Source organism: Carassius auratus, chromosome 4 (assembly GCF_003368295.1).
Source record: "Carassius auratus strain Wakin chromosome 4, ASM336829v1, whole genome shotgun sequence".
NCBI classification, from domain to species: domain Eukaryota; kingdom Metazoa; phylum Chordata; class Actinopteri; order Cypriniformes; family Cyprinidae; genus Carassius; species Carassius auratus.
In genome coordinates, this window is record NC_039246.1 from 20,522,646 (window position 1) to 20,546,842 (window position 24,197).

The 24,197-nt window shown below is 39.4% G+C and overlaps 1 protein-coding gene across 1 annotated transcript in view; it reads left to right on the top strand.

The window, feature by feature from the left end:
* LOC113062126 (PRKC apoptosis WT1 regulator protein) overlaps positions 1-23,098 on the top strand; it is a 58,789-nt gene extending 35,691 nt beyond the window's left edge. The window contains exons 3-6 of the mRNA XM_026231741.1: positions 4,638-4,666; positions 9,081-9,177; positions 10,298-10,402; positions 21,820-23,098. Coding sequence (XP_026087526.1) covers positions 4,638-4,666; positions 9,081-9,177; positions 10,298-10,402; positions 21,820-21,906 — 318 coding nt within the window. The 3' untranslated portion in view covers positions 21,907-23,098. The remainder of the gene's footprint in view (positions 1-4,637; positions 4,667-9,080; positions 9,178-10,297; positions 10,403-21,819) is intronic.
* Positions 23,099-24,197: the final 1,099 nt, after the last annotated feature.

Below are 24,197 nucleotides of genomic sequence, written 5' to 3' on the forward strand. Positions count from 1 at the left end.
GATATTTATAGACAAAATGTATGTCAGCTTTTTATAAATAGAAGGCCTGTATTATTTTTCATGCATATAATCACCCTCATATTGTTCCAAATCTATATGGCCAAACCCAAAATAAGATGTTTTGAAGAATGTTCCCGCTGCTCTTTTGTATTTATACAGTGTATCTTTAAAATCTTGCCTGCATTTGTCATCTTTAGTGGCTCACTGAAGGATGAGGATGGCTAAATGTCAATGTGCCGTCAGTAGAGCTCTGGGAACATGATTATGCATTTTTCTGAATGATGCATCATTTTGTCATCTCTAGTTTTCTCCTGTTGGGTGGTTGATTCCATGTAGCTTCAAGTTGCTGAATGCATAAAGGATATGATACCCAACAGTATAATCACACTGACATTGTGTGAGTGCATATCCTCTTGTATTACTTTTCCCTGGAATGGATCACTACGGTTTTATTCTGTGAGAATTTCAAACCTATTATTGCAAAACATGGAAGGACTTTTAGTGAAAATGATTCGCAACTAAAGGCATGGTGAAAAGTGCTTCTCTGATTGATAATTATGTTTAAATAAAGATGCCTATTACTGCCCGAGCCATTGAGAATGTGAGTGGTTACACGTGTTTCTGTTGATCCTGGTCATGTTCCAGCAGTCTATGCCAAACCACAGTTCTCCAGATGTTGGCCTCCTTTGTATTGGACACAGCTCATTTTACATAGGTTCTTACCAGTGATGGGCAAATGTGATTGTCATGCGCATTTCATCAGTAAAGCCGGTTCTGTGATTAATAGTATATCTCTATATTTACTACACCGAACTGTAGTTCACTGACAAGTAACGCAATATTGCGTTTATAATCGCAGGGGATTCATCGCCGATAATGACTAAATTTAGATGGTCTAAATACAATAACTAGAAATAGGCCTAAAGCTAACCATAGGCTTTAAACAAACTACAATACAGTCAAATGACTTGAACTTCACCTGACAGCTCTTTTGATATTTAGCCTATTTAAAAAACCTTTTCCCTGAAAGTTTGACTTAAAATCCTTTGCAAGAGCATGAATATGAACCACAATTAGGATGTAAAATTGAATAAGTGAATAGACGAGTTTACCTGCTCGGCATGATGATGATTAATGTTCCCGACAACCTCTGTAGTCCAATTTAGCTGTTACTTTTTTAAGAGAAGTAAAAGCATTTAAAAAAATAAGGTCTGCATTAACCACAGACTTTATTTCCAGCATTACATAAACAAAAACCCATAAAAAAGTCTTACTTTAGTGTAAAATTCAAATTTTTTTCATCTTCTGTCATTATATTTATTAACTGAACATAAAAACCTAATACAAAAACTTGCACTTTCTGTTTCTTGCATGCATCTTATTCAAAAATCATCAAGTACATTACTGTACACTGGTTTCAGAGTGTTGGTCTCATATTACGCGAGATCACGAATGTAAGATTGTCTTCAGTTTTTCTACACATCACATTTCGATCAGATGGCAGATTTACGCATCCTTGTCAGACATGTGAGCGTAGAGTGCCTCAACAAATTTGCTGCTGCATTTATCAATTGCTTGGAATGGGCATATTTCACTGATCTCTGACCTCCCACTAAACATGGTCATAATTTACGAGCTTTCAATATTAATATGATGCCTGACAGCGCTCAGGTTCACCGATTACAAGGTTGGATGCACATGATGGGTCTCTGTATATTCACCGTACAGTCTGTTCAAGGCCGCTGGTAATTTAGGGATGCAGTGAATTAAAAGATCATAGCTTCATGAGTATTATTCCTAGATATTTTTTATTCTGGGACAAGCATTTCCCTTCTGGTGCTGTGTGTGTGTGGTATTATGCTGCTTCTCTCTCTTCTAAAATGAATTCCTGATCAGCTCAAGGCCTCCATCTGCTTCTGCTTAAGCTGTGCTCTACCTTTCTTCTCTTCTGCCATACAAGGAAAACTCTGATACCGGAGAACCACTAGAACTCACGGAACCATACGGAACATTCCACGAGATCATCTCGCTCCAGTGTGGCGCCAATGCAGTAGTTCGTCACTGGAAAATTGAACTCCATCTGTGCTCTGTGCAGTGCCTCAAAAACCTAGTGAGCCGCCTACCTAGACATCAGTATTCAATGGACAAAAATGATGGACAGAAACTGCTTCCTAGGTATCATAGGTGCATTTAAACATCCAAATGAAATTGCAAAAAAGGTGTCTAGGTGGGAAACTCAGTAAGGTTTGAGACACAGGACTTGCTTGTCAGTAGGGTGTACATTTAACAACATTTTGGTCAGAACAACTGCACTAGGGTTTGAGACGCAGCCTTTGTGTGACAATATTGGGTTAATTCTGAACCAAAGTGTTTCATGCTCATTTGCATTTTTAATTAGCGCTTCTAGTGTGAAGACGTTAGATGTGCTGGGAGGGATTTCCCATGCGTCACCGCGTTGACCCCAGCTATAAGAGTGATGAGATGGTGGCAGTGTAATTTTCACCTGACAAAGGCGCCTGTTAGAAATGTGATGGAGCAAAGCAGAATTTGCATAGTGCAATTACATGCAGTTTCCTTTAAAATGCTGCTCAACAGCTGGAATTCTCAAAGAAGTTTTGCTCAGTAAGCTTGAGGATTTCAGCATTCGTATTTAATCTTACAAAGCCTATATGGGTAAATATGAATTGTGTATGGGTTGCTTGTCTCTGGAAGGATTTGAATGTTTATCGCATAAAGCAGGAAAGATTTAGGGCACATGAACACAGCTTCAGAATGCCAGAGCAGGCCTGTGCCGGACTTTATTAGACTGGCTTTCTGAGATCCTGAGATCTTACCTTTTTAAATTGGCTGTCAAAATCACAAAGCCCGTCATCGCAAACCACTCTGAATTCCTTTTTAAGCAACGTGCAATTTATCAGAAGAGAACTGGGCTGAATACGATGAATATATTTGCTTTCTCCATTTCAGTTTCCCAACCTCTCTCATCACTCTTTCTCTCACATACTTCTTGTTCTGTTTCTTTGCTCTTACTTTTCATCTGTGGTGAGCAAAATGCCTTTTTTTTTTAAAAAGGTTAAAGGTTCCAGCTATACAAACATTTATTTTGAGTAATTTAGCAGTCTGTATAACCAAATTACCATTAGGTCTGCGTGTTTATAAGCATTCACAAGCCATTTTACTTCTGTAATGTACGCATTTCTGAGTGAAATTATAATAAATGAGGAAAGATGTAGGATGGGACTTTATCTTTATGAGAAGCTTATGAAAATGTTAATTATATCACAGGTGATTAAAAGCAGGGGCTAGAAACAAAGGCAGAGCAAAGTTTTTATTTAAAGCTGCAGTAGGTAACTTTTGTAAAAATATATTTTTTACATATTTGTTAAACCTGTCATTATGTCTTGCCAGTAGAATATGGGACAGATAATCTGTGAAAAAGTCAAGGACCTCCCAGTGGTCCTATTGCCATTTACAGAAATTAATCCGCTCCCAGTAAGAAACAACCAATCAGAGCTGCGGTCCATAACTTTGTTTGTGTTCAAAATGTAGAAAAATGTATATAATAAGCGAGTACACCATGAATCCATTTTCCAAACCGTGTTTTTGGTTTGTCCTGAATCACTAGGGTGCACCTATAATAAGTGTTTATATTCGGACTATTTTAGATTGCTTCAGGGGTATCGTGGCGGAGTAACCCAGTACCTTTGTGATTCCTCATAGACATAAACAGAGAGAAGTAGTTCCGGCTACGATGTTCTTCCGCAAGACGCAAGCAGTTCTGTTTATTAACCGCTAGCTTTAATGAAAGATTATAAAGACAAACCTTTTTTTTCTAGGCAGTCATAAATCATAAAAAAAAAGACCATAAACAAATAGTAAGAACATATTTTTGGATCGATATTTAAGATACAAGTACAGCATTGTTCAAAAATCTTGTGTGATGTATCTGTTGAAACCCGCACAGGTTCTTTTGCTTGAACATTTCATTTCTCAGCAAAATCAGGCCAAGAACCACCAGACAGATGCAGGGACATTAAAAAAGGAAATATGAAATATGTTTTTATGATGGTTGAAACTTTATATGTTCCTCTAGAGCTTTGTGTATAAAGAGATGATGGTATTGTGGTGGTGGTGTGGAATTAGATTGCATACATCTTGCTTCAACCAAATAATATTTAGAGAGGCTTTGAGGCAATAATTATTGTGATAAAAACAAAAAAACATGTACCTAAACATTATGAATAGCTGAACCTTGTGTTCCTGGAACATATGAGTCTGAAAGTGTTTTGTATGACAGTTGGATATATATTAGCCTTTAGTGAGAGTTTGAGAATGATAACCGTAACCTGTAGGCCATCACAATGATGGAACTTGTTCCTTGGAAGCAAAGACAACTGTATGGTTCAGCTCTTTTTGAGTTATAGCGCCTGGATTTTTTATTTATTTTTTTGTCTGGTTTAGCTTTGGTACCTCAGAAAGTGGCATATCAATAGAGTGACTCATACCGTTCAAAGGCCAACAGAAACTATTGGGAGGATGTTGTGTGTGGGCTTGTGTATCTGTATATAGGTTTGTCTGTTTTCCCATTAAACTAAAGGGGGTTATTCTCATTTTTATGTCTCTGTTTTATTTTTCAGGACACTCAGAGATCCAGAAGTCATAAGAGGTGAGTCTGACTGCATCTAATATCTGTCAGCGGGTAAGATATGTCAGCACTGCATTGCGCAGAGGGAGATTGAAGGGATTTAACCGTATTAGCCATTGACCGCAACTCTAGACCATTCGCTCATCTGGTGGCTTCTGTCAAATGTTAAAAGTATTCTCCTGGCTTGAACATTTGCCTTAGCAAAACTGCTGGAAAAAAGGGTCTTGTCAAAAGAAAAGGATTTAAAGCCTGTGAAGGGACAGCATGGATTAACTGGACTAATTTTCAGAGCCACTGTTAGAACGCCAGTTGCTTTCATTCTCTCAGTTGGCAGCAAAGTCAGGCCTGAATTTGTTTCCACTTGAATGAGACAAGTGGACTGTTTGTATCAAGCTGAGCATACAAAATTAATAGAAAAGTTCTAGGAAGTTGAAACTCAAAACTCACTCCAAACACTGAGTGACTTGGTGAAAAAAATGATCCAGCATGACCCCTCTCACGTGAACACTTCCTGCCCCACCAATGGCTATTTTCTTAAACATTTCCAAAATATCACCTTAGATTTTTTTTTTATACAGGTTGCAGCCATTGATTGGAGTTTCACGGACCAATTGTTGTTCTTTTAACTTTTCTAACGATTCTTAAAATGCACAAGTAATTCATTCAACTGTAAGGGATACATCTACAAGTAAATCTGTGAGGTAAATAGTGGTATTATCTGTATTGAAAGGAATAGTCATTAATTCTGTCAATAATTACTCACCCTCTTGTCGTTCCAAACCCGTAAGGCCCCTCTGCTTATCCTCGGAACACAAATTAAGAATTTTTTGATGAAATCTGAGAGTTTTCTGACTCTGAATAGACAGCAACGGAACTGACACGTACAAGGCCCAAAAACGTAGAAAGGACATCATTAAAATAGTCCATGTGACATCAGTGGTTCAACCTTAATCTTATGAAGCTCTATTTTACATCCTGCAGCGCTTGCACTGCACACATGAATGGTTTCTCAAATGGTGCTTCTCATTGAAGAGCAACTGGAGGTTAGATTTTTCGCACAGCAGATGATCAGCGTACAGTTGTTGTTTTTTCATGTGGGAATCCTAACCATGTCTAGTGACCAGAATATCATGGTGGGCTCTTGTAACAGCAAAACAACCGCACCCATAACATGCTAGTAATGGCATAACAAGATGCTAATAACCACTCTGAACACCTCAACATCCTGGCAGCTGGATGTCACACAGAAGTGTAAAAATCCATCCAGACATTTTAACTAGTTCATTTAAATGAACAAACCGATTCCCTAAAATGAATCAGACCTCCCTGTTTGCAACCGCTTGGACTCATTTTGCACAGAAAGTGCCAGTGCATAGTGGATCCAGGGTGATGCAGACAAAAGCCCATCTGAAGCTCAGTCTGGCCGTTTGATTAGTCGCCCATCTTTCTGCCCTGACACTCCAGCACGCAGGGCTCTGCCGCAGCCGGCATGACAGGTGGACGGCAGAACCGGCAGCAGGAACCGCAATGAACACACACACACAATACTTCAGAACAAAAGGAGGAGCTAGCCATAGACATTAAATTAATGATGTTTCGTTGCAGATAATTAATGTTACGGAGACAAGTAAAACATGTCTACTGTGGTTATTTGAGTCCTAACCAAAAGTTTATTCTTGATTAATGAACACAAAATTAATCACATTTGTGGCCAGCTAGTATGGCCAACATATTTAGAGTTGACTTCCGTCTCTCTCTCTCTCTCTCTCTCTCTCTCTCTCATACACACAAAGCCCCCTGTTGGGTTTCCAGGAGCAGATCATTACCTCTGCCTCCTCCTGTTTCCTCTCCACAGGGGACTAATGCCACAGAGTGGCTGTTACATTCTCAGAACATGAACATTCAGATTGGACATCTGCTCCGTTCTCCGAGTCGATCAGATTCAGACTAAACTATACTGATAGAGCCACGGCGAAATACATCACACACCTCATCTGTACACTTTACTGGACCTTTTTCTTTAGGGGTTCCTTTATTACTTTTATTTCTACTTTTTCTGTAGTCTTCGGTGTTGAATAACAATAGATGCATCGCCTTTGGAAAAATATCAGGGCAAATGCATCTTTTTTTTTTTTTTTAACTATAGTTTCACATTTTCTGAAGAAAATTATTCGTACCCACTATGCTAGATTGTTGCCAGAGCATTGCTGGGTGGTTTCTTTGCCATCAAGAAGATGGAAAAGAGCCCAACCGAAAGGTCACTAGACACGGCTCATGTCCATTATTATAATGTACTAGGAAAGTTCGATCACTTCAAAGAAAGCACTCAATTTGAGATACTGTTCATGTCCATACCACAAATTTGCGCGAAGATTTACTCTTCAGGTTTTCTTCAGCTCTCTAAACCTAAGAATGAGCAATGATAATATTAATAATTATGCCCGTCTTAGCTAAATAGTTTGGGTCCATGAGCATTAGGCTGGTCGGTTGCACATCGGCTCCATTCTGTACGTTTGACCTGAATCTCCTCATTAGATGAAGCACTTCACCGTACCTCCTCATTAGCTGGAGGATTAGAACGGCCGTCTGTCAAAAGAGAGACACTCTGGGAATAACCGCAGAGAACATTTGAGCTGGCAAATGGTTTTTCAGCGCCCATGCGATTTGTCGCCCAACCAGACCTCCGTGGATGACAATCTTATGTGGGCTAGAGCTCCCTTCAGCTGTCTGTGGTTAGAAAATGTAAAAACCGTTAGAAAAGAGAGGCGATTGAAGCTAGTTTCAGCCAGAGCAGGATATTTCTGCAGTGCCAGTGTCGCAGTTTGTCACTTTCACAGCTGATTTCACAGCAATTTCAAGAACATTTCTGAATTCTGTCTTTGGTAGCTGTGAAATGTAAATGTTTGAAATGTAAAATGGCAAGTTGTTTTGACTAGGGCTCTGTCCTCTTTCAACTGGAGAGTGGCTGCAAACGCACACTGTAGATCTAAAAGTATGCTTCAAAACCACACGAAACTGCATTTAGCTTCGGTTTTGTAATACAGAATGAATGTGTGTGGGTGCATGCGTTTGTGTGTATAGGACATAATAATGTTGGACAGTAGTACTACAAGTACTGTAGGAATTTCCCTGTGAAGCCACTACAAGATCAGGGACATTTATTATGAAAATAATTAGAGTAGGTTTTGATTTCATGATCTCCTTTGTAGATAAGATATGTATCCTGATGATTCTCTGGATGAGACTAGCTTTCTATATTAAGTTTTTTCAACAGAATTTTTGATATATTGTTTAAGGCAAATCATTTCCGCACCATCAACATCACCAATTGGATGCAAAAAAGTTCAGGTTTCCAGCTTATTTTCAGTCCTTCATGGACTGGGCGCCCCATTTTTACCCCATCGTTTGAGTCCATGCATCGAACTTTTGATACACGTGAAATCTTTAACATTTCATACAATTTCAGGGAGCATGGAAAATGCAGGGAGTTCATAAATCTGCAAATCCTCGGGCAGGTGAAAAAAAGACCACACACACGAGCCTTTCTCTGATTCCTTGCCAGTTCTTTTCTTCCCGCTTTTATGGAATGTACAGACAGCCCTAGCTCAGAACAACACTCTAAAGTGAAAAGGCGGCCCAATAATTTGATTCCTGGAAAAGAGTTATCAGCCGAAGGAGTGAAATATTATGAAGGAATCCTCTCCAAGTCTTCCACATATGTAATTACTGAAATGAAGCTGGTTAAAATAAGTTCCACATGAATATTCCCAGAGCATCTGGCCTAAGCAAAAAGCGAGAAAGATAGGGAGAGAGTGAAACAAATGGAAAAAGACAGAGATTTTCCCCAACCCCTCTCCCCCCTTTTTCGACTAGCTGCACAGCGATGTCCCAAGGCACAGTCCTGTAGGAAGCAGGTCTGTTCTCCTTGCTAATGAAAGTGCATTGCTCTAATGCCTTCTACTGTGCCATAAAAAGGCTTTTCACACTCTGATAATTTGCTACTTGAGTTTTCTTCTTTCCGCTCCTATAAAATAAATGACGCTCTTTCCAAGCCATTATGTCAGAAAAAGGTTGAAGGGAGAAAAATGTGTGAAAAGATGTTTTAGTGAGGCATCTTTTGTAACCAGAACAGAGCGAAAAAGCGTGCACCTGTTTTTTTTATAAATCTTTTTATTTAGGCTTTTAAGGAGACGTCTCTAGAGGTGCCAGCTGTGAGTCACGAACTAGGCACACTGCTTGAATGTTTTTCTCTTCCAGCGTTAACAAGCAATGACAACTTTTAATTTGTTGTGTGCTGTATTCGATAAGTTCAAAGGGAAGGTAATATGTAGGCATATTCATTTAGATGCTCCAGCTTAAATATATATAACAAGTTATTTTCCATTAGAAATGGATTTGAGCTGAAAAATGATTGTTTTGTTTTTTTTCTTCGTAGTGACGAAGACGGGAACAGACATCGCCATCGACATGGAAGGGAAGGCAGCGGCGCTTCCCCCACAGCCCTGGAGAGAAGGATAGAGGAGCTAGAAAGGGTAAGTTTCTGTGCATTTGCCATCAAGATAAAGCATCCTGTCCTACCTACAGCTTTTCACACAGGTCCTGTCCCAAACAACACATTTCACCTGAACTTTTTGATCTCATAGACTATATTGAAGTCCAATTTTTGCTTCAATATGTTCACAAACTCGATCGGCACTGCCTTTCGCTTGAGGCAGAAATGTGATTTCATCCGGTTTCCAATGACTTTCTGCTATCTTTTGGTCAAAGTCAAATGACCAGTGCCTTTTCCGACTGTCTCTGGGTGCAGTCCTGACCTTTCTCTGGACAGAATCTCCATCTGCAGCACTTTTACAAAACGCTACGAGACCAAACACCATGCCTCTTACTCTCAAATGTCAGCAAACCTTCAAACCCAGAACCCACATGGATTCATTGTCATATACTAATATAAAATTTCATTTCAGCATGGGGTTCATATCCAAACCTAGTAAGCCGCCTTATTTTTTTTTCCACCTTATCTTGCAGTGGTTTCATAAGGTTTCACATATATCTCTCAGCATGTCTCAGACAGCACTGTAATAACCTTCAACTTAATTGGCTTAAGATTTTCCATGCAGCGAGCACTTTAATAATGAGATGAATAATTCTTAAACTTCAAGATCAGCCAAACAGCATTCTTGAAAGGCACATGATGCAATGAGACCACACACTTCATGATTGTGATTGTAATGTCTGTAGCAACAGTCAATTGAGGTGCTGCTTTTAACCCTTTATTAGAGTCATAAATATGAATGCATTTCTGAGGATGTAGGAACTTATGCTCAAATGCTTCTACATGTTGGTGTGATGGAGGATAAACATGTGTAACAAGGAGAATTGAGCATTTACCTCCTGAGTGAAAGGAAAAGCTGTGGGGAACACGGACAGCAGACTTTTATGTTCTTGATATTGACAATCATTTCCATATCAATGTGTATCAAGTATTCTGAAACCTGCCATGCATGGCATTAATCTGACATGCTGAGAGTTTAGTCAATCCTCACAGTGCTTATTTGCATACAGAAATATGAAAGTAAGGCAAAGCTGCACTTACTATGTACTATTGTAATTGTGCTTAAGGCTTTTGGATCTGATGGATTTGCACTTTCACAGGAGCTGGCCGCGGAAAGGCAGGAGAACAATCGCCTGTTGAAAGACCACCAGGACAAGGACGAGCTGATCGTTAAGCTGAAGGAGGAGATCGACCTGCTAAACCGGGTGAGAAGCAGACAGCGGTCTCGTAGTAGAAGTGTTATCTGTCATACTTATTTTCATTTCCCCTTCGATAACTACTTTAATTTGCATTAGGAGACGGAAATGTCAATATAACTTCAATTAACTTGTCGATTAATTAGAAGTGACAGTTTATAGGTGGCTTTTTTATGAATGAATTGGTTTATGTAGACCTACAGTCAGGTATATATATTTGGACACTGACTTTGGCCATGGACATCACCAGAGACTGGGTTTCCAGCCCTTTACTAGAATAATCAAAATTGTGGCAGTGTCCAAATATATATGGACCTGACTGTATATGACCTTTACAAGGGTATCAGTTAAAGAGTAGTTATTAAAGTACTGCAGTTAAGTGAACCCAGTAAACCTGGTAAAAAACAGGTCTTTATAGCAGCAGATTGGCACAGAAGGTGCAAACTGCATAGTATCCAAAGAGGCAAAAAACATAGCATTATGTAAATGCATTTATTTATTTATTTTATCAGCTGGCGATGACAGAAATGTTTTGGCTAAAGGATAAAAAATGACGTGCATACTGAACATTCTCACAGTTTAACCTCCCGGACCTGAGGTGCTTTAGTACTCATATTTCAGCAGTATTGACATGTTTGTCACACAGAGCATCCCATTAAGCAGCGTCGTAATTAAAAGCATCTGCGTTGGACATCAGCACACCGCTATATTTACACGTGTTTACACCGCTAATGGACATTACTCATCCTCTAGCCTCTCACGCCATTTACTAAGGCATCTCGCAGACTGAGGTTACGTCTTCCGTTGAGTTTGCAGGTGTTTTGCTTTCCGGAAAGTTTGTTTTCCCCTTTCGTTTGGCCTTCCCCAAACAACCACATCTCACGTAGGCAGCAACTAAAACGTAATGATTATCAAACAACCACATCGCTATCTTGCAGCAATCAGCTCCATATTGTAAAGGCGCTCATAGGCTTAGCTGAAGATTACAATTATTTTTTTTTCTCTCCCAGCACTCTTTGTTGCCTGTAGTCATGTGTAGCTGTTGTTGTAATTTTTTCATCCTTTGACAGTCTGGTGTCAGTGACAGCGTCTTTATGAGTCTGACAGCACCACACTGGGGAAGCATTGGCTCTTGGCCTTCAGTAAGAACTGAACTGTATGTGTGGGTGAAAAGAAACGAGCTGGCTGTGTAATGTTGATATGATGTGTCTTGAGAATTAGTTGGCTAAGGTACTTGTGGTTGAAGTATATGGGTTTTAGATGAATCATATCGTGTGGTAGAAATGTGAGATGGCATGTTAGAAAGCAAAGTAGTGAGTTCTTTAAAAACAGCTAAAGTGAAGTTTGCCTTGATTTGTCAAATAAATAGTGAGTTGTCATAGAAGAAAGTAGTAACAATTACTTGGTCAAGGAACAGTCTTTATTGTTTTTCAATGGGCAAATTGAAGATTTATAGAACATGGCCACTCATAAGAAGCATAGCTGTGAACCTCTGGTGTGCTGTAAATCACTGTAATGTAGATTGGTAGTATTTGGTAGATATTGGTAGATTTTTTTGTACTTGACCTTTGACATTAGGCCATCCTTTTATTGACATTTTGTTTTGCAGTAACAGTATTTTTTTTAAAGGGTCGGTAGGTAGATCTATATATTTTTTTCAAGTTTCAATGTAAAAAAAAAAGGAAAATTTTGGTGATTGTGATTACATAGGTATGAATTTAAACAAATTAGCATATCATGATGACTGGGTCTTCAACACATGCCTTCAGGCGCATCATTGCAAACCTCATTTTGATACAGGCTATACAGACCACAAACAAATTGAAATCTTTGTCAAAAACATGTTTATTGCATGAATTTCAGGTGAGAAGAAAAAAATGAGGTACTGTTTTACTTGCATCCACCGCTAGGTGTCAATGCAAGCTACAAATGAGAGACCGTTTACTTTGCTTTATTGGGTTGTCACTTTTGTGAAAAAAAATCCTGTTTGATATGAGAGACAGGTGTTCATTGAATTGATTGTAAAATTGATTTTGCATGTCTAGATGCATTTTATACAGCAATTATTACTAAATATAGGTAAATTCACTGACAAGAGGCAGGACAAATGTAAAGATTCAATATTTCCGATGATTTATTGCCGTGAGGTTTCAGGCACAGGAATGCAACGTTTTTAAGAAACAATAAACAGAGTGGACTGCAATAATGCAAAACATTTACTGTAGGCTTTAACATGGCTGTTTTTTTACGATTAGAAATTTCAACAACAACAAAAAATATTCGCATACGTAGACTATTCTAGCCCGTTTGATTACCGGCAGAATTCACATTTCTGTTGTAAAAAGAGAAACATTGTGCAGAAGTATTATTTTCTGTTATGCGTGTGTGTCCGAAGCTTCAGTTGCTGTGTGACGCATGTTCCAAAAAATTAAAAAAGAAAACTGGAAGTGCTCTGAGAGAAGGCCGTTAAAATCTATTTCCTATTTTTGTGTTTGAAACTTGTGTTGGTTGGTCCAATCGATTCGTGCAATAGAACTCTGAATTTGTTCAGCTACCATCATGGTACAGGCCCCTGGGGGATTCCATAGAAAAGGTTGCTTGTTTTGGGCTTGTTTTAACAGGCCTGGTTGCTTATTTGTCTCGCGAGATCTGGCAACACTGATCAAGACGAGCTGAGATGGATCCGCCGAATCAACGATCTCGGGTTACCAGTTTTACTTGTTTTGATGTTAAATATATCAAATGTATCTTAGAAATGTCTGGGAAGAGGGCGATTGGATTATTTTACATATAAATTACCTAGACTGTCTATCTTCACAATATGTATTGTAAACATTGGTACTCCAGACTCTAAAGTTATCTGAAAGGAAATGTAACAGGGGTGGATTTCCCAAAACCTTCTTAACTCTTCGTCGTTTTTAAATTATACCTTTAACTAAAGCTGTATCTATCGTTAATACGTGTTTACCGAAATATTCTTAGTTTAGTTAACTTCTGTAAGTCATTCATTAGTAAGGTTGGTCTGGACCACTCTTAGCTATACCGTATCGGTGTTGATAAATACAAATATAATTCTGAAGCTGTAACATACCCAGTGTTCAATTAGGATTATGGAAAAGAATAAATACAAAGATTCACTGCTAAATTCAAATATGCTTTTGCACTGAACCAGAGACAAAAGTGCTCAACACGTGTCATATTTCATATACATATATATTTTTTTCTATTCTACTAGTAGTACATGGTGGTGGGGTACTGACATTCTGTTTAATTACTGACATTCTTCCAAATATATTCCTTTGTGTTAAGCAGATAAAAAAAAAAAAAGTATTACTAGTTTGAAACTACTTGAGGGGGAGTAAATTATGACTTTAATAATTTTCATTTTTGAGTTTATATCCCTTTAAGCAACAATAAGGTATAGTTCGGGGAAAACGTCTAAAAAAGGTATATCTTCTTTTAAGATTTAAGAGTCTTTGTAGCACGCTAAGAGACAACGTTATCGGGAAATCCAGCCCTGGTCATTATAGTGTATTTAAACCTGACAATTACTAGTAGTTCTGGAATTTGGTTATTCATTATAAGAAATACAATTTGTAACTGTTATATTAGATGTCTAACATCTGTAAATATGTAAAATAATCCAATCGCCCTCTTTCCAGACATTTGACATCAAAACAAATAAATGTATATTCCGCACTCGAGGAGAGAGACTTGTGCTCGGGAACATTGTATTCCGCTCGCGCACTATATTAATTTACTTTCGCGCTACAATAATGCGCTCTCAACATTGAAAAGGGAAATAACGCCATATGAATGAGACGAAGCGAACGCACAGGCCATAGTGTGACATCTGTGTAAACATAGATGATGTCACAGGCTTTTTTTTTTTTTAAAGAAAGGAGACTTCATTTGTATGTAGGCCTAGGCAATTTATATATTTACAATACTTACTAAAATATAATTAATAATATTTTATTGCTTTTGTATTAGTTGTTTGAAGAGTCAAAAACAAAAAAATTGGTCGGTCTTAACGCAAATGTACTACCGGCAAGTCGTCGGACTAAAAGCAAAAATAAAAATAAAAAATGAGTTTGACAGGGTCGTTCAGGTTATGGCAAACAAGAATATTTTTAAGGATGGCCTGATGCAACGTCCTGAGGTAGTGTTCTGTGCATATGGTCGTTTGATGCACTTCTTTGGCATAGTGGCCTTTTTGGAGTGGCTGTCTTATAATTAAGGTTAGAGGTGCTCCGATCACGATCGGCCGATCGTTAATGTGCGTCTCGTCAGTAAAGCCAGTTCTCTAATCAGCGGTTACTTCCATCAGGTGCATGATTTCACATAGAGCAGCTGTTACTACACAGAGCCGTTGTTAATAGAGAAGATGCGCAAATCAACTTCATTTTCAGCGTTTTTTGGCACATCTTCTCAGTTAACAACGACTCTGTGTAGTAACAGCTGCTCTATGTGAAATCACGCACCTGATGGAATTAACCGCTGATTAGATAACCGGCTTTACTGACGAGATGCGCATTAACGATCGGCCGATCGTGATCGGAGCACCCCTAATTAAGGTAGCCTATATGGTAGCTGTTGACATGTCAGTATGTGTAAGTAAGTTGAAGCATCTGATGAAGGCTGAAAGTCCTGATGCTTATGGATTAGGTGTCTGCTCAGTGGAGACACGAGCAGGTTCTTACCTTCTCAGGGTTTTGAATGTGCTACAGCTGAAAACGCTTCGTCAACCAATGGCACACCAATGAAAAGCGTGACCTCACTTCCCACTAACCTGATTCCAATCATCTGCTCGTTACAACACTGTCCTATCCACTGGGGCCTTCATACACTGGCACTATGATACTGCTTTCATGGCGTGTTCTAAATATGACTTGTGTAAAATAAGTGACATCTCGAATCAAATGGCCACCAAAACTAATTCAGTGGCCATTTCAAACTAATTCAATTTCTCATCTTTTGCGAGCCTCTGACACACACACACACACACACACACACAGACAAAGTGGGATCTGTTCTCATATATTCTGTAATAATCTTCACAATGGACAACACCACAGTGCGATAGTACTTCTAATTGCATCACAGCTATGCATTAAACACTATTAATGTTTACTATGCACACATTTCCCACAATGCCAAACCCTACTGACTCAGTAGTCTAGCCAGGGCAGTGTCTAACACTCTGTCACAGTCTGCATTAGAACGCAGCTCTACTTTTAGGCTTTCTGCAGGGAATACACCCAGTTCTGACCCTTGGATGTCAGGGCTGTTGTCTTTGTCTGAGACTGCAGTCTGTTCTCTCGCTTTCTTCCAATACAAACATGGCTTCAGAGGCCCACGCCAACAAATACAGTAGGCTGCGCCGGTGCCACACTCACATGGACCCCTCAAACCTTTTCCTCATGTGCATGGTTTTTGTTTCCTCCCTGTAATATATTAAACACATACACTAACACGACAGAATATAAAAATCAAGACCGAAACACTGTAAACTCCGCTTCTACAGACAGATATGGAGGTCACGCTCACACTGAAAACACCACATTTCTTTTGACCCTAAACATTATTTTCAAAAGCTACATCTGGCTCTTAAACACACACCTGCGCGCTTTAATTGCACTATAATTGGCCACGCGCTCTGACACACACGCTATGATTGGCCACGCGCTCTGACACACACACACACACACACAATACTTAATCCTTCAAATCTTCCATCTTCCTGGATATGCTTGGACAGATCACCACTGCAGCTCCGACAACAGAACACTACCACCACACATGTAAATAGAATAAGACTAAAGTACAGAAAATAAACTATAAATACACACTTTACAAAATGTTGGGTTAAATACAACCCAGTACTTGGTAAAATATGGACAAACCCAGTAACTGGCTTGTTTTGACCCAACAGTTCAGTTAAAACTTTAACCTCACAATCTGAGTAGTATTGTTCAAAAATTAAAAGTGCAATAAGTGATTTTCTTTAGAAAATGTTTTTGTTATGCTGGTTGAAAGTCTCTTCACATCCCTTACAAATCATTAAGTTGTTTAAATGTATTTATATATTCTGTGGTGTAGGACCAAGAAATGTACGTCCAATCAAAACACTTGGTCTGAGCATGATGTAGCCCAGTGGGTCCCAATTCCAGTGCGACTTATTGTAGTAATGTTGTCTCTGGTATTCTGGTCTCTGAGCATAAATGTGTTTAGGGGCGTGTCTTTGGGCAGCAATTGCAGGGAGGGTGGGACGTTCGCTTTCAGAGCTATGAGGCTAATATTCAGCATTTTGCAAGATCTCCTACTGCACCTTTAATAGATGGCTGGCTTAAAATGAACCCATGGTTTGTAAATGACATAACTTTACCGTTGTTACTTGAATATGCTCTTCTGTAACACCCTTAGTACACAGAATGTTGCCATTCTTTTGGACTTGCCATGCTATTGCCATATGCTATCTGTAAACAGCGCCTTTTTCCAGCTGTTAGACAGCCTGCTGTTGACATGCCCGATGAAATTCTGCTTGAGAGTGCAGTGTGATGAAATCTTCACCACTTGCTTGTAATTGACCTCAACATTCTAATCCATGTCTCTGCCAGAGTAGCATTAACAACACAGAAAATACTTCAACCTAAGTCTTTACGCAACATTATTAATCTGTCTGTAAGTGTACAAATTTTTCTTGTAAAGACTGCTATTATAATAATCATGATATATATTGTTTTCTTTTCTGGAAAAACAAGTGATACTTTTTATAGATGTACACACAGCCTCCAGTTAAACAACTCCTCAACCTCTGAGCTCATTTAAACGTGTGCTGTGAGTAATCCCGGCCGACAGTCCGTCATCGTTAGTGACTGAGGAAACTGTAAATGATACTTGTCACTTTACTGCCAGAGCTTTTGATGAGTCGACAGCTTGTTTGCCGCTAATTGATCCTGCTAATGCTTCATTTGTTATTATTAATCGTGCTCTGGCAAACAGGAGACCTGACAGAGAAGCTATGTTTTTACTTTCAATGATAGCAATGCGCATAACAACGACAAATAGGTAGTTGCGACAACAAATATGTTCTTTTGATAGTGTACGCTAAAAGGGGAAAAGGCTGTTGCTTAAAAAGTAGAACAGATGCAGTCACCTTCACCATACCAACACTTTACGTTCCATTGACTTGCATCCGTACACATGCAAATGTGTCGGACAGGAAACACAAGCCCAGTTGAAAAGATTTCGCTGCGATCCAAAGTTCAAACTTGAGGAAGTCTGGCCTGAGAATTCGCATCATATGACACCATGTGACCAGCGACAGATCGATACCTCACAACATGACCTCCTATCGGAATTTAAAGAACAAATTTAAAACTGCAGCCCTGCAGGAAAGTAGAGTAGATTGTATGTTTTTACATTTTAGGTGTATTATTATTGTTTATGTGTTGAATTTAAGTTTTTAGAAAGAGACTGCAGAGCATGACATCATATCAGTGTCCGAACGAATTTCACAAACAGTATAGTGTCACTGTGGCTTTAGGGGTGTGCCCAGAGCGTGAAACAAATAACGTGTTCTACAGAGCCACTATAAGGTTAGCCGCTTGCTATTGGTAGTTTATTGCATTACAGTAGGGCTGTCAAAATTGCTCACAATTTGACGTTCGAATATTCCCTCTAAAAAATACACGAATATTCGAACATCTGTTGCGCATGTCCCAATGATAAATAATCAAATCTCGGTTCCATTGATTGACAGAACTCCCGAAGCCTGCCCATCCACGATACTGATCGGTCTCATGTCCTTACAAATGAACAAAATTAATTTATCCGTTATGGCCTCTTGTCGTGTTGCAGACAAAGAGCTTGCGGCGGGCGATGCAAAGTAACGTTAAGTGTCAAGACGTGACTGTTTAGCTGGAGTTCCACACATTATGCCATGCTCATTTTGGGTGCACATTTTTGAGATGTGACCTCATGTTACTAGTGGTCGAATGGTATGCTAACTGTATCTTAAATAGCTTGCATACAACTTTATCTTGCGGGTGAACAATTTTACCTAATTTTCTCTGCTGCGGTCGAGTTGGGCTCTGCACTTATTGGCATCTTCTATGAAGACGCGTCAACTTTCAGCAGTGATGCTGTGACCCGTCCTTGAACCCTCTCAGGCGCGCTAGCGCGCCCACACGCTAAGCAGACAACCACGACTCAACTACCGCGGGCCTTTTTTTCCCATTTTTTTTATTCTAATATTAATTTTCACCTTCGAAATTCGTTTTTTTTAACTATTCGAATACATATTAGAATTTAGAATACTCGTTGACAGCCCTACATTACAGTACATGAAAGTTCATTTACCACACACACAGAGTAAGGAGAAATGTTCGATAAGATGATGGCGAATGATTTTCAGATCCTGAGCACCAATGACAAACATCTAATCTTGTCAAATGTGTGGTTAAGTTCTGCTGCTCCATAGTATAGAGTCCTAGTGATCGTGATATCGCAAAAGTAAAATGAGAGTGTGCAATCTAAAGTGGTTTCAATAGCAGCTCCCTGATCTCCGCAATTTATATAGACGCCTATACTTACCCAGCGATAGATTTTATATATATATATATATATATATATATATATATATATATATATATATACACATACATACATACATATATGGAGGAATCACAGTTTATACTCATATCATCTGTCAGCCTTCGGCGATGGATGATGGCATCGTCTATCAGCCCAACCCTAGTAGCAGTAGCCAAAAATACATTGTAAGGGTCAAAATTATAATTTATATTGACTGAGTAATCCTGTATTTTGTTAAGAGGGTTCAAATTGACCATTTCAACCTGAGATGGGGGAGAAGGGGAGGGGGGAATGCAGAAAGAAATTGCAACTGTATGCATTGAATTAGCAATCTATGGAACTTAAATATATATGGACTTAAATATAAATATGCTACAAGGAAAGTTTGTGGAGAGCCAATATCTAAAAAGTTTATTATAATATCTTGAATATTTCTTGAGATTACAGGCACACAAACCTTGAAAAAGTTATCTTTCTCCATTTTTGAATGGTCACCAATGGCATTTAATGCAAAGTTTTTAATACCAGTCTCTGTGCAAAAAATTATGCTGAAAGTTTTCTGAAGTCATTTTAACCACCTGCAATTTGGCTCTGAATCTCAGGTGAAAAATAGGGGATTACTCACTACTAGTGCTGCAACGACGCGTCGATGTCATCAATTACGTCCAATACAAAAATACCTTGACGTGCGTGAAATGCGTCGATGCGTCACATTGTTTACATATCGCTTAATGGCATACTGGGAATGGAGAAAGTTGCATTCTATCACAAAAACAGAGACCACTGTTATCAAAAGTATGGGACTACTTTAAACAGAGGCCAAATAAAATGGCCCTTTGTTCCCTTTGTAAAACCGATATGGTGTACCACGGCAGCACAACTGTGATGCACGAGCACCTCAGAGGAAAACATCCTTGTGCTCTCCGGTGTTACGGTTTAACTGGTTACCGTGTGATCTGGCGAACAACTTCCTGGTTCAGGTCTCTGCTGCAGATGTGAGGGAACAAACTGATGTGATATTAAGTGTGTAATAAACGCAGACTTGCTCATTGCATGATTCTGATATTCTTGTAAAGATTACAAGTTATTTGTATGATCACCCGTAGTGGCTGAAGTAAGGATAAAATAAAAAAAGTAAGTTTGTGTTGGTGCGGGTTTCGAACATGCGTTAGGGGCCGTTCACATATCGCACATGAAAACGCTAGTCGCGCCGCTTTCTCCTTCTTTCCAAAGCGCTCGGGCAGTTGCACCCTTGGGGTGTCTGCCATTGCTAAGCAACCATGACGTGCTCTCTCCATGAAGATGCAGAAATTTCAATAAAGGATAAATGGATTTGCAGCACTACAAAAATGGCTTGCAGTAGCTCTGTTACTAAATTTATTTCAAAATGCCAATCCATATACAGTTATGATCAGCAGTTCCTTCATCTTAGCTGAGCTTTCAACATTGTTACGGGAAAGGATGAAGCTGATTGGTTGGTTCTTGTCACATGACCCGCGGTGTGCTTGCGGCATTCTGAAATGTTTAGATGTTTTAAGGCCTTTCACACAGGACGCGGTATGCGCGGCGCTATAAAACCCATTCATCTCAATGGCTTGCGCCGCGCAAGGACGTTTGTTGCTGCTTGCGCGCACGCCGTGGTCAAAGTTCAAAATAGTTAAACTTTTGCCGCTGCGCTCTGTGACGATTACCAGCGCGACCAATAGAATCGGGGGATCCAAACAAGCACAGAAATTGGAAATAACGAACTTGAGCGTGCAAAAGACACGATATGTGAACGGCCCCTTAAAAGACAGCGCACCGCGAGACAACAGTCACAAACCACCGAGCTAACCCGAATCAGCTCCAGATCTCTGGAAACCATGCTAAACCATAGCAGAACCCTGACTACGTTTTATGGTTTGTGATGCTAAGAACATTTCATTTTTCAGCAGACAAGATTATAATGGTATAACTACTTTTACAGAATTAACTTAATTACTAAATTTCACTGGAAATATTTTTTTTATTTTACTTTTATAAATAACTGTATTTCTTTAGTCAATTATTAAAGTATTACATATGTTACACTGTATTTGGGATTTTAAGAACAAGTGGAAAATGTGCTTGAAGGTTTAATTTCATCAAAGTGAAATTAGCAAGCAGTTAGACCGCATTTACAATCGTTTTAAACGCAAAGACAGGCGCAAGCTGACGAAGGTTGCGCGTGTGTGTTGAGCCTCATCCATACTGCCAGATGCGCTCGTGGAGATTTGCGGTGCAGTGCACACGCGACTATAACCGAGCGTTATGAAACGGGGCTGCGTGAGTGCGGCAAGTGTGAACGGCTCGTCTGTGCCACGGGATTCACACCGCGTGGGGAAGAGAGCCCAGTTTTTTAATGGTGGGCATTTAGCAGTTGGGTAGAACAGTGCTGATTGGGGAGAACAGAGGTGCCCTCACTCTATTGGTTAGTTAGACTGCCACTCAAGGCTAGCAGTCATGCAGATTCTCTGGAACAGAGTAATATAGCATCCACATCGCAGGCTTTTGCGATTAGCAAATAGCGATTTTGATTAATCGCACAGCCCTAGTACTAAATATATCATATTGTGAGCTTTGCCACACCCTAACATAAACCTCTATCGGAATCAATTGCCAATCACAAGTCTGCTTTGTGAGAAGTCTGTTATTTATGCGATAGTGTCAGAGACTCTCTTTTGACCATGTAGGCCGCAGATGACTGCTTACACTTTGAAAAACATCTACTTTATTCATTTTCATTTGTAAAAAAAAAAATAATAATCTGATGAAATGACGCTTTCTATACATTTTGATGTGTTTTTCAGGATCTGGATGATATTGAAGATGAGAACGAGCAGCTCAAACAGGAAAATAAGACCTTGCTTAAAGTGGTCGGGCAACTCACCAGGTAGAACCCAGCGACCCGAGGATGGCTAAAACGGAGTCAGCGTCTCACTGTGGCGGCCGGAGGGATTTGCTGAGTGATGCCACCGACGCTCTCTGTCCTTTAAGTGTTCTGCTCTGAGCTTACATGTCTGTCCATCTAGTCGTCGCTCTCTGGAAAAGGGTGCGCACCTTGGGGAGGCTTTGAGAACCCGGACCTCTGGATGTCAAAGCGAGCCACCCAATGTGGTGTTACTTGATGCCTCACCCTTTTACAGAGGTTATTAAAAGGAACTCGCCTTCTATTTAATGTAAATGTATGTAAATAGGCTGCGCTGACTGTTCTTTTAAGGCTTATGCAGGACAACGAAAAGAGTAAATGCCTTTGAATGTACGTGGTGTGGCACCAAATTATTTTCTGTACTTTCTTTTATTTTTCTAGCTCAGAGGGGGTTTTTTTACATTTAAATCTCAAATTGCTCAAATCACACTTTTAGGATAGTTCAGCTTCAAGGGCTCCTCTATCAGTTAAATGTGGGCACAGTTGCCTTCACATTTAAAGTCCGTCTTTTTAAGACACATCATTACCTTTGAGTTCAAAATGTGCCTGTTGGACATGAGCCCACGTCTAAACGTATGGCCTCATTTTAAACTGGGTAACCGATCCTCTCTGGCAGTTGGTGTTTCTATGACCGGTTCCGTGTTTTGGCCTCTGAGAGCATAGCGCAGTGAACATGTCTCTGGCTTGGACCTTGCAAATGCTGTAATGAATATTATCTGCCATTGTCCGATTTCTACATTTTACACGCTGTACAAATGTTTACAAGTAGTTAAAAGTCTTGGTATCAATAGATGTAGCTATTCATTGTGTACGGTTAGTGTGACGTATAGCCTAGGCTGCTGCTGTGCATTTTCAAAATAACCGAATCAATTGGAGACGTTAAGCACGTTCACAAGGTCTCTTGTAGCTGACAAAGATGGCAATATGACATATTACTTTACGTTAAATTGCTATTGTAAGGTCACCACTTTAGGGGGTTCAATTCTACATAGATGCTAATCTACAGTGCAAATGAAATGTACCTGTAAAGTCATTTGAGGGGGTATCTTTTCTTTCTATCTTTAGTGTGTATGGGGTGGGAGAGATCTGTATCCCACCGCTTGACATCATGCATGTACAGAAGATTCAATAAAAGTCAAATAAAGTCAATACAAATTTCATTTTTTCCAGTAACATTTTCCATTACAGTAATGAAGAAAAACTCTTTTAAAATCAGTAAAGAAATTGTATGATTTTTTTTATGTATAATTACTTGCATTATGTTTGCTTATAATTTTATTGCATTACAGTTAACTCTTTCCCCCACTTAACAGTATTTTCTGTTATTCATGAGACAACACTTCGCTGTCAAACACGAAATTAGGGCTGCACGGTAAATCGAAATGGAATCGAAATCACAACTAGACAGAAACTGCGATTGTCATGCATAACTTTCATTATCAAGAATGGTTCTGTGATCAGCAGTAAATCTCCATCCGAAGGCCAGAGAGCGCTCTCACGCTGAAAATCCAAATATGCCTTGCAGAAGAAACCCAGGAAACGCCTATAGTGGTAGTTGGATAAACAGATGATTTAACTCCTTTTATTGATTCAACGTGACTAATAAACTCACAATTGAGAATATATAGGTTTATCTCAGTTAATATTATTAAAATTTTCATTAAAATAAAGTAGGGGTGCACCGGTTGACCGGCCATAAATCGGAACCGGCTGGTTTTTTCTTAAAATACGCGATCGGCAATCGGATGGTTTTTGGTCTTCTTTAGGCCGATTTTTCCCGGAAGTGCGGCCGCGTGCACAGACTACATTGTAATCGTTCGCTATGTCATTTGTGTGGAAGTATTTCGAAATCTGTGCGCAGGACATGGGCAGCTGTTCAGCACTGGAAATGCAGAGCTACATGTCTGAGCCGGTCTGAGGCACAGATAGCAGGAAGCGATCAGCCGTTGGTGTACTGGCGCACAAATAAGAGTACATTTTCTGCACGAGCTTACTGTTACCGGTCCGAGCCCTGACCACGAGTAGACCGTGAAGAGATGTTCAGCTCAACTTCTCACGTGTTGGATGGAAACAAAACGGACTAAACTGTGACAAAACTTTTTTTTTTTTTTTTTTTTTTGTAAAGTGGAACTTGCATACACGTTTGAAAAGCCAGAAGTAAACGACAGTTCTGTATAGGATGATTATTTTTATTTTACCTTAAAATTACATCGACTTAATTTGATTTAAAAATCACTTGCTGTAGCACACTGAGAAAAA